At 51.0% G+C, this 11504-nt stretch overlaps 1 protein-coding gene across 1 annotated transcript; it reads left to right on the top strand.

Annotated features, from left to right (window-relative positions):
* The first annotated feature begins 200 nt into the window (after positions 1–200).
* CHIT1 (chitinase 1) lies at positions 201–11296 on the top strand. Its single transcript, XM_029230122.1, is given in 14 exon segments — positions 201–238; positions 381–397; positions 2774–2975; positions 3557–3613; positions 5197–5362; positions 5568–5692; positions 6385–6466; positions 6469–6513; positions 8488–8673; positions 8984–9007; positions 9009–9101; positions 10399–10525; positions 11051–11208; positions 11210–11296. Coding segments are annotated over 14 exon segments (1407 nt in total).
* Positions 11297–11504: the final 208 nt, after the last annotated feature.

The raw sequence follows: 11504 nt of genomic DNA, 5'->3' as shown, positions 1-11504 counted from the left end.
AAAACCAAGCATTGCTAAAGGGCATTATGTCAGGTGTCCCCAGTCCGTGCTACTTGGCACCCTAGACCTCCATACCACATCCCCTGCCCCTGTCTGACTTCAACACCCCTGGCTGTGGTGGGACAGGGAGGCCTGATAAAAGGAGGGCAGGACCTGGTTAGCTGGTCGCGTGGGCTGGAGTCTGTCACTGAGCCAGCACCATGGTGTGGTCTGTAGCCTGGGCAGGTGAGTGGGTGCTGTTGGGGAGCATGGGCTGCGCCCCGGGAGCTGTGGGGAAGTGGGGACGTGTATGTGAAATGGCTCCTTGGTGCTGTGTGTAAGGAAGCAGAAGCTTTCAGGAGAACTTTGAAGGGTCATTCCATTTCTCTCTCTGCTGCCAGGCTTGCAGTCCCTGTGGGCTCCCCCCTGAGGTCTTTCAGCCCAAGAGGCTTTGTGTTGCAAGGAAAAGCTTTTCTCAACAGGCTGAAAATGACTTTTCCTCCTGTTTTGGAAGCCCAGAGTCAGTGAACCCCTCGGCATTGGGTGGTTTTGTCTTTCCTGTGTTCTGAGGCCCCCTACTCTCCAGGGGTGCCCACTGCCAAGGAATTCTTCCCCACCCTGATGCTGGTTGCCCTGCAAAAGGCAGCCTGGGAGCCATGACCCTGGGTGCCCTTACAAATTTTCATGCAGGTTTTATTAGGTTAATGGGAAGATCCAAGGTCTCCAGAGAGGTGAAATAAATACTTTTAAAGGAGTCCCACTGAGGCCTACGTCTCCAAGGATATTGGTAACTCAGCCAACCTCTTGTTCAGTGTGGCAGGAAAGCAGCAAAAAGTAGTCAATTGTGGCTGTGAGCAGCGGTACAGAGACCTCACCTAGAGATGAGCTCTCTGGCCTAGCCCTTCCAAATTGGCTCTTTTCATCCTGAGGACAGGTTTTCTACTTATTTCAAAAGAGAAACTTTCTCTCTAAAAAGCTTAAAAGTCGGGCTTCCCTGGTGGCGCAGTGGTTGAGAGTCCGCCTGCCGATGCAGGGGACACGGGTTCGTGCCCTGGTCTGCGAAGATCCCACATGACACGGAGCGGCTGCGCCCGTGAGCCATGGCCGCTGAGCCTGCACATCCGGAGCCTGTGTTTAGCAACTTGGACTCCTGGGTTCCCTTCCTATCCCACACCACTCCCTGTACTCAGACCCTCATCCTGAGCCTGGGCTGTGGCACTGGACACACATTTCCCCTCTTCATCTCACAGGAGGGGACAGCCAGGTCCAGAGAAATAGCAAACATGGGGAAGAGAGAAAAGTTGAAGATTTCCTCAAAAGCTTTAATCCAAGCTACTTCTGGGCATATGGTGTGCTATGGTATGGGATGGTATATATTTATAATAATAGAATTTTGTGTGGGCTAAGGGTTAATGTATGCAAAGCACTTAGAACAGAGCTTACTTTCTGCCAGCACTGTTCTGAGTGTTTCACATACATTAACTCTTCATTCACACAGTAGTCCTTAAGATAGGAGCAATCATCATTCCCATTTTATGAAGGAGAAAGCTGAATTATCTGGCTAAAAAGTTGCAGAGTTGGGATTTCAACCCAGGCATGAAATTCCAAAGTCCCTGCTGTTAACCATCAGACTTTGTTGCCTCTATAGTACAAATATTCATGCACAATATTCAATATGCTATGGCAGGATACGATACAAAATAAAAAGACTCTCCTGGCTCCTTTCTAGATGGTCCCAGGGATGTGTTCGCTGGGTTAATCCCCTGCTTCCTTCTTTTGCTTTGGGGAGTTCACCAATCCTCCTTCTATGTCACTCAGGCAACGCCCCAGTCCCATCGGCAAACTTCACTCCCAGGTGACCTCTAATTAGGGCCAGTGACTACCCAGGAGCTTTGACTCCTCCTTCTGAGAGCCATCCATGGGTGCAGGGGTGTCTCAGCCAGCCCTTCATGCTCTGGGTTCCTACACACCCTCCTATAGCCACTTTGCACTGCTCTCCCTCCTCGTCCTCTCACTGGCCACATGGGGGCTGCAGGAGGGTGCAGAGAGATCCTGTCTGTGCAAAAGGAAATCCTAGGGTCTAGACCGTGACCACAGACATATTCCAGTCCAAACTCATCATTCTGCCAAGTCCCTGGCATAAAATGCTGGCGTGTACAAACCACACGATCATAGTCTGCAAGGCTGGAAGAACCCTCAGAGACCACACTGTCATTTTCAGATGGGGACCCCTAAGCCAAGGCTAAAGAGATCGGCCCAAAGTACACTTCTGGCAGCTGCAGGGATGAAGACGAGCATCTTTGCGTTCTGGTGTTCTGGTCAACTTTGCACAATGCTGCCCTTGGTGGGAGCCATCACTGCTAGACAAGCCCCCATCTGGGAGGAGAGGCCCTACACACAAAGCCATTCTACAGGGTATGGGGATGACAGAAACAAGCTGCCTTTTCCTAGAGAAAATATTCTCTTTGTTAGAACCTTGTCAGTGATATTAAACCAGTTCTCTACAAGGGATAATAGTGTTTAAATGCAAACCTCTTTAAAGCAAAACTAAAGAAACATAAACCCAGGCCTGTAACTGGGGCCTCCTCTCTGTCACTTTATATATTTGTATTTTAATTAACATTCTGAAGTATTCCAAGCCGTGATTTGAAAGTTCTGCCTCCCTGCCTCCAGCAGATGAAGGGCCATGTTTAACGTCTTCTGGCATGACATAAGTTCTGCCTCTGGGCAGAGGGTGCCAGTCCATAGCAGGCCCTTCTGATTGCCATTTCTTTGCTTTGCCCCAACTGGCCAGGCTCTGCGGCAAAACTGGTCTGCTACTTCACTAACTGGGCCCAGTACAGACAGGGGGCTGCTCGCTTCTTGCCCAAGGATGTGGACCCCAAGCTGTGCACCCACCTCATATATGCCTTTGCTGGCATGAACAATCACCAGCTCAGCTCCGTAGCGTGGAATGCTGAGACACTCTACAAGGAATTTAACAGCTTGAAGAAGATGTGAGCTGCAGTGGAGGAGGTGGGGATGGGAGGTGGAGAAGACGGGCACCTCCTCTCAAAGCCAGAAACCTTCTCCATTACTGCAGTCTGGCTGCAGACCCACTGTGTGGCTTTGGGCAAGTCTCATCACTTCTCTGGGCTTTCCCGTGCTTATGTGGAAGAGGTGGGGGTAGATAGTGACTACTTAAGTGCCTTTCCAGTTTAGGTCTAAGTGGAATCTGGACTGTGAAACTGTTTCCCTCCACTGGGAATGAGTGCCCTTCTATCTCCTAAAATCTATCTATCCTTCAGCTCAAGTGTTATCACTACCTTAATACAGCCTCTCTGAAGATCTGTCCTGATCTCTTGCTTTCTAAATTCCTTGAGTGTATGGCTCCCCAGCCAGATAAGAGGTCCTCAAAGGCAGGAATGTGTCTTTTCTTTCCCAACCTAGAGCTTCCCTGGTACAGAATATGACCATAGGGATTTATATATCCCCTACCTCACCCCACCAGCCCTGCCAGGCTCCTTGCTTCCTTGTTAGTGAGGTGAGCCCCAGGACCTGGCTGGATAAATTCTGGTGCTTCTCTTGTCTTTTCCAGGAATCCCAAGCTGAAGACGCTGCTGGCCACTGGGGGCTGGAACTTCGGCACTCAGAAGTGAGTTGTCTGTGGGCACCAATGTGGCAGGGCCCCTAGTGTGGAACTGGCTCACTGGCCAGAGAGATCCCCAGTCGGGGAATCAGCCAGGTAGAGGTGTAGCCAGGGTGAGGGAGAGTGGGAGAGAAGAGTGGACTCTGGGGGCTGACCTTCCTTCTGACTTCTTGGTACCTCCTCAGGAGGCAGTGGAGTGGGCTTAGCTCCAGGCCGTTATACATCCAGTCTTTTTTTTGTTTTGCTGTACGCGGGTCTCTCACTGTTGTGGCCTCTCCCATTGCGGAGCACAGGCTCTGGACGCGCAGGCTCAGCGGCCATGGCCCACGGGCCCAGCCGCTCCGCGGCATGTGGGATCCTCCCGGACCGGGGCACGAACCCGTGTCCCCTGCATCGGCAGGCGGACTCTCAACCACTGCGCCACCAGGGAAGCCCATCCAGTCTTGCTTTATATGCAGCACAGAGCCTGACCTCTTTCCAGGCCTCAGTCTCTTCCTCCATGAAATGTGTAAAGGGAGGGTCTCAACTAATCCCAGACAACATATAATGTCTATATTTTCTGAGCTCTGGAACAGTATGTCTGAGAATTTTTGTTCCCTTTCTGGGTGTCAAAAGCAGTCTGTGAGATTGAGCTTGGATGCCAGAATATTGACATTTCCAGGACATTTTTGATGATTTATGGAGATAATGGAATGGTATATTTGGAACCATACTTTTCCTAGAAAGTGCTAACTGTAAGGTCCCCAAAATTCTAAACCAGTCTTTCTAATACTTTTTTGGATCATGAGCCCTGTTGAGAACCTGATGAAATTTATGACTCCCCTTCCCCAAACACTGCTTATACACAGATTTTTCACTGAAATTCAGGATTCTCAGCCTGGGGTTCCCAGGCACACAAACCCCACTTAAGAAATGGTGCTATTAGCTAATTTAAAAAAATAAATTAAAATAGAAACGGTCTATAAAACTCAAGACCCCCAAGAAGTCCGGGGACTTCTTGAGAAAGTAAGATGTGGGGAGGTTGTTCTTGGGGCACCTCAGGAATTGTAAAGAACTCTGGACTAGTAATAGTAATAACAATAGCACGAAGCACTCTACAAACGTGAGTTAGAAGAATAGTAACCATGTTAACCTGCCAGGGAAGTAGAAGAGCAGGGCCCCAAGGTTACCCAGATCCTCACTGGCCTGCTGGGCTTCTCTTCCTCCTCATCTTAGAAACTGATTCCTCTTCTTTTTTCAATCTCCATGCTGGGTTGACAGCCAGCTCTAATTCAGGTTAGAGCAAATCCCTGGGCAGGGATGTGGCAGTAAGCTTCTGGAGGGAATTTTGGGAAGCAGAGCTCCTAGTGAGTCAGTGTGCCCCTGGTGATGTCAATGTTTGGGGGCACTTCCACATTGTCCCTTTCCCTTAGCCAGGCCCATAACCCACCTGCAAATATCCCGGCAGCCTCTGAAGCAGCCCTTCCGGTGCCCTTCTGGCCTAGACAGCCGAGCACCGATATCTTGAGTAGTTTCTCACTTGCCTCTGAGAGAGCATGACCCACTGTCCTGTGTAAGACAGGCCCACACTGCCCTTTATCAACCCACAGGTTCGTGGATATGGTGGCTATAGCCAATAACCGACAGACCTTTGTCAACCCAGCCATCAGGTTTCTGTGCAAATATGGCGTTGATGGTCTCGACCTTGACTGGGAGTACACAGGCAGCCGGGGGAGCCCTCCATCAGATAAGCAGTGCTTCATAGCTCTGGGGCAGGTACAGCTGGGTGAGATAGGGAAGACCTAGTTGGCCAGGGGGCCACATAGGTGCTGCTCTGCCCCCAGGCTCAGCTGCTTCATGTGTCTGCATAGCACAGACCAGGCCTGTGGTCAGTTTTCAGGCTCCTGTGTGGGAACGTCTGCTTGGGGCTCACAGGGCTGCTGTTCCCTGCCTGTGTGTTCACTCTGAGATGCCCCTGCAGGACCTGGCCAATGCCTTTCAGCAGGAAGCCCAGGCCTCAGGGAAGGCACACCTCCTGCCGAGCACAGCTGTCCCAGCAGGACCACACTGCACAAAAGTTGGATACGAGGGGGACAACATTGCTCTGTGAGTCTCAGGCAGATGGCATGGACCCTGTGTTCTCTGCGGGGGAAAGAGACCAAGGGTAGGCTGAGCTTCCCCCAGAATGGAGCAGGGCTCGCCTGCACCACCAGCAGACCCAGGGAGGGTTTCCTTACCACATCTGCTACTCCATCACTCCGGAGTCCCTCTCTTTGGAGCCTGGCCCTCAGTCTTGAAGTGAAATATCCCTGGGGGAGGAAAGAGGGAAGCACTTAGCATCTCCAAGAGAATGAGTTCCCACGCCAGGCCTACTGAATAAGAGCCTGCACCTGAATGAGATTCCCAGGTGATTTATGTGCACAACTAAAGTTTGAGAAATGCTAAGCTAAATTTCCCTTCAAAATAGCAAAATAGCAAGAAGTGTCCTTGAGTGGACTCTGTCCTGAGGGTGCTGAGGGGACAGCTGGGAGGAGGATGCTGAAGACGTGAGCTGCCAAGAATGAGAATGGCCTGGATGATAGTGTGCGGGGGGGGGGGGGGGGGGGGGGGGGGGGGGGTGGTGACCGGAGGTGCTGCCTATGCTGCTGCGTCTCCCAGAGCCAGAAGGGAGCCCGCCCCCACCATGCAGGCCTCTCCCCAGGCCACACACTGCGTGAGAGGGGAGGGAGGAGCAAGGAAGGGGTAGGGCCCCACCCTGCGCTCTAGCCCCTCACTCTTTCTTCCCATGCCTCATGCAGGAACCTGGAGTTCCTCAGCTTCATGGCCTATGACTTCCATGGCTCTTGGGAGAAGAACACAGGGCATAACCGCCCCCGCCCCCCGACAAGAGACAGGGAGAGAGCGGGGCCGTGGCCGAATTCAATGTGGTAAGTGGGAGGACGCCCCTGGCACAGGCCCTTGCCGGTGGCCCCTTTTGAGCCTCGAAGAACCAAATGGAAGGGAAAAGCAGGATACCAAGCAGGGCATGGAGAAGCCAGGATATTTTTGTTTCTTTTGTGTTTGTTTGTTTGTTTTATTTTCCTGTTCCATGCCACTGCTGAGGAGAAACCTCACTTCTGTGTAGCATGTCGGCTGATATCAGACACAGCAAACCAATCTAGTTTGGGGACACATCAAACAAACCAGTGACTAACTGGGAGGCTGTCTTTGAGCTCAAGTTTCCAGCCAAAATGGCTTCTGCTCCCTTCATACACCCTCAGCCCCATTTCCTTCAAGATAACGGGTAGCTTTTGCTCCTTGGCACTGAATGTCCTTCTGGAAGGTGTTTTCTGGAAAGAGGTGAGAGCTTTCCCAAGTTGATAACATCTCAGGACAGAACCACCCCTACGCCACCCCAGTCCCGGGAAAGGGAAGGCTTGGTTGTAGACTGGAGTGGGTGGAGGTTTCCTGCCCAGCTCTTCCTCATTCAGTAGGCTAGACATTGTTTTACAAGCCCATTCTAATTTTAAAAGTCAAGATTGACTGTATCATTTCTCCTTCTTAACAAACAACAATAACAAAAAGCCCTAAATTAAAATGTTTGTTAATTTTGCGGAGCCCACATCTTTGTGTGTCAGCTGGGTGGAACATCTAGGACTTCCATGGCCCTTTCACAAATAAAGTGCACTTCTTCAGGCACTTGAGCTGAGCATGTAGACCTCACATTGCACCTGGCTCCTCCACCCTCATCTAGGAAACTGTGTGGGTCCCAGGAGAAGCCAGCCCAGTCAAGTGGGGAGACATACAAAGACATTCAGCTGAGAGGTCAGGGAGTTGAACTCCCACTGGCACAGTGCTCTCCAAGCTGTGTGCCCTGGATCCATGTGGGGGAAGGGAGGCCTTTATCCTCCTACAAAGAGGCCTTCTACTCTCCATACTATGTGCCCTGCATGTTGCTTCTGGCCAGAGGGGTGACTTTTCCAAATTTGCACAAAAATGTCACAGAACTTAGCAGGGTGCTCTGACCTCTGCCCTCAGAAAGCTCCAGTCTGATCAAAGATAAATCATATGGACCAGCAAAACCAAATACACGTAAATCAATACAGTGAAAATACCTAAGTGCCAAGAGGTTGCAGGGTAACTAGAAAACCTGGACTCAAACAGGGTGCCTTCTTGGGGAAAGTGAGCCTACCATCCTGGTTTGAGGGAAGAGTCTTCATTATTTGTTTATTCCACAGAGTTATATTGGGTACCTCCTCATGTCACAGGCCTGGGGGTGTCATGTCAAGTAATACATGATGGGGGAAGGTCTTGTGCAGAGGTGGTGAAGAAGCCCTGTGCTCATTTGTTCTTTCTGTTTGCGCATCTTAGTGCCAAGCATTGTTCTAGGCACTGAGGATACAGAGATAAATAAAATTCCCTGCTCTTGTACTGAGGGTGAAACAACAGTGATGGTAATGATCACAATCATAGCTCCCCTTTATTGCACTATGTTAGACTTATACATGCATTATATCTTTTAATTCTCACAATGCCCTTAGTGACAAATATTTTTATCATTTCCATTTAATAGACAGGAAGCTCGAGGCTCAGCAAGATCAAATAAGCTGCTGAGTAAGGCAGAGATCGTTGTTTACTGAGGTATCCCAAGCACCTAGGACAGTGCCTGGCACACAGCTGACCTTCAGTAAATATTTACTGCGTCAATGACTGTTTGACTCCAGAGCCCATGCTCTTGGCTATAGGGCCATGCAACTTCAATCACTGTGGTTCAGGGTCTAAGACAGGATCTAAAGAAGATGGGGAAGGGTTGGAACACTAGTAAATGCTCATGAAACTCCTCTGGAGCCCCCAGGCTTGGATGATCTGAACCAGTCTAAAGGCAAAGAAAATTAGCCCTGACATTCCTCCTTCACCACCAGGACTCTGCCATGCAATGGTGGCTGCAGAAAGGGACCCCTGCCAGCAAACTGATCCTTGGCATGCCCACCTATGGATGATCCTTTACCCTGGCCTCTTTGTTGGACACTGGAGTGGGGGCCCAAGCCACGGGGCCTGGAACTCCTGGCCCCTTCACCAAAGACGGAGGACTCCTGGCTTACTATGAAGTAGGAAAACCCACAGCCACCCCGAGTATTGTGCAGAGCAGGGGCTTCTTCTCCCATAATTTCTGAATGAGGATGCTAGGCACAGTGAATTCTGGTTGGGTAAATTCCATCCCATGCCTGTCATCTTGGATTTATCCCTAACCCCAGGTGCCTCATTGAATCGCCAGTTCTAGGTCACTCAGTCTAGAGCTTCCTAGATTCTCCAAGCTTCTCAGACGGGAATATTTCAGCCTCTAGTCTCCTCACGACAGGGAGAAGGTGCCTGCAGCGCCTCCCACCTGCTTCCCAGCTCTTTCCTCTGCTCCTACAGGTCTGCTCTTGGAAGGGGGCTGATGAGTGAGCACAGAATCAAGGACCAGAAGGTGCCCTATGCCTTTCAGAGCAGCCAGTGGGTCGGTTTTGACGATGTGGAGAGCTTCAAAGTCAAGGTGAGGCTTGGCTCTGCTGGGAAGGTGTGGTCCTGTGTGGGCCCAAGGCCTGTCAATAACATTCAATGACAGCATTCAGAACCTCTTCAAGGAGAAATATCCCAGCATTTCACAGATCTCCATGTGATACCATTTGGTGCCATTATCACCTATTGATTAAGAAAAGACACAATGGCAAAAAAAATTGCTCTACATTGAGTATCTCTCTTGAAAGTATTTGTATTTTATTAAACACAAATTCTACAGATATATAAGAGGAGAAATACATACAGTAAGGCATATCATTTTATTCAGTCCATTGACAATATTTGGTGCATGTTCAAATTATAGATCCTTTGATTTACTTTTATGACACCCCGTCCATTCCTGCCTCAAAACTTGAGTGCGATTACCTGTTTCCATGTCTCTCTCTCCAGTGAGGTCATTGGCACCTGCAGAGGGACCTGCGTTTGCTCATCTGCTTATCTCTTGTCAGTTACGCAGTGGCAGGCCCTTCTGGTGGTGTAGACAAATTGCTCTGGAGAATTGAGGAGGCAGCATGATCCTGGCTGGGGGAGATGAGAGAAGGCATCATGGTGGAAGGGATTTTGAGAAAGCCTTAAAGCAGAGAAGGTGGGCCTTCTGGGGAGGAAAGCGCAGGAGAAAGACTTGATGGAGAGGAAAGGGGAAGCTGGCCTCTGAGAGCAAGTTGTACCATAGCTGGAACCCTGAGTGGGGACTGGTGTAGAAAGGGAGGTAGCTGGGAGGGACATTGGGGCCATCAAGGGTTCCGACCACCCCTACCCTGTAACCCCAGCCTCACGCCAGAGGTGAGCCATGGCCCCCTGGCAGGGCTAGGGCCAGGGAAGCCCACTCGGAGGGGACACACAGCCATACCCTAAAGAAGCCTCAGGGAACTGGTGGAGGTGAGAAGGCCCTCAGCGTGGACAAAAAGACATGAAGACAGGGAATGGATTCAGATCTTTGGGGAAGTTTAGTCGTTCCCTATGTCAGCTGAACTCACCACAATCAGCAGACAGTACCCCAAACACAACAGCTCAGCCCAGAAAATGCTGGGAAGTTAAGGCTGCCAACCTAAGGAAGGTCACACATCCCTGTACTCCTCACACCTCCACCCCTGGCCATGTTTATGTCAGGGCAGGGAGATTCCAGAATGAATCCTGCCCAGCAAGGATAAGGACTCATGGACCTGGGGGTGCTGGAGAAAGGAGGTCCCTGCCTGGATGAGGAAACCGGTTCTGGGGCTGCTGGCCGGGCTTCCCTGCTCTCCTCCACCCCCATCTCGCTCCTCACACAGGTCAGCTATCTGAAGCAGACGGGACTGGGTGGGGTCATGGTTTGGACACTGAACATGGACGACTTTGCTGGTTTCTTCTGCAACCAGGGCCAATACCCCCTCATCAAGATGCTGCTGCTGGAGCTGAGTGAGTATGGGGTCAGGGCACCTCAGGAACTGGCTTCTTCTGAGGAAATGACTTTGCCCCAGTACCGTGATTTCCCAAATTTCACCCCCAGGAGCTGAGGAAGCTGTAGAAATGATTCTCTTTTCACACTCTTCTTCCTCTTTCTGATTGTACCAATGCCTGCCCAGGGTGTCGGTAACCAGGGCTTCCCTCCAGAGGGCCCTCAGCCTCTCTTCTCAAGGCCTGCACTCAGCCTTCATTGTGAGACCCCGCTGGCCCTCACCATTACTTGGTTGGGCTTTGCAGATGGTAGATAGCCATTGACTGCCTATGACACTTGTAGCTCCGGTGTTTTCTCTTGAGCTGTGCTCCAGCTGTAGGTGTGGTTGCTGTCTGGCTGCTCTCTGCCTTGGGTGTCTGCCTATGCCCTGCCTGTAAGGTATGGGGTGTTGAGCTGCTGCTGCCTATGGTTGCTGCCTGTGTGCTTGGCCTATGGGTTTGGGATCTTTTGGAGGAGCCTTGGTTGAATCGTCACTGTTTTCCCAGGTCGTCCATATATGTCTTCAGGCCCCCCAGAGCCTGAAGTTCCTGCACCAGGCCAGCTCTCTGAACCTGAGTATGGCTCCAGCCTCGGACAAGACACCTTCTGCCAGGGCAAAGCTGACGGGCTCTACCCCAACCCTCTGGACTGGTCCAGCTACTACAAGTTGTACAGGGGGGTGGTTGTTCCAGCAAAGCTGCCTGAGGAGCCTGGTGTTCAGCTCCTCTTGCAAATGCTGCACCTGGAGTTGAGTCTCCAAGGCCCCTTCGGCCCCAGCACCTGGGCAAGGGCCCAGGACCACTCCATAGCCCACCTCCCCAGCTCTCCCTGGCAGTTGCAATCTAGCTTCTTGTGTCTTTCCATATCCAAGCTTTCTGTTCTCAGCCTTGGTTTCCTCTTGTTCTGCTCTTCCTGGGCTGCCTATTTTACTTGAAAAATAAATCTTTGGTTTGCACCCCA

Source organism: Monodon monoceros, unplaced genomic scaffold (genome assembly GCF_005190385.1).
Source record: "Monodon monoceros isolate NGI ecotype Baffin Bay Population unplaced genomic scaffold, NGI_Narwhal_1 Super_Scaffold_18, whole genome shotgun sequence".
NCBI lineage: Eukaryota > Metazoa > Chordata > Mammalia > Artiodactyla > Monodontidae > Monodon > Monodon monoceros.
Note: the sequence above shows the minus strand (reverse complement) of the source record. Positions and strands in the feature narration are given on the sequence as shown.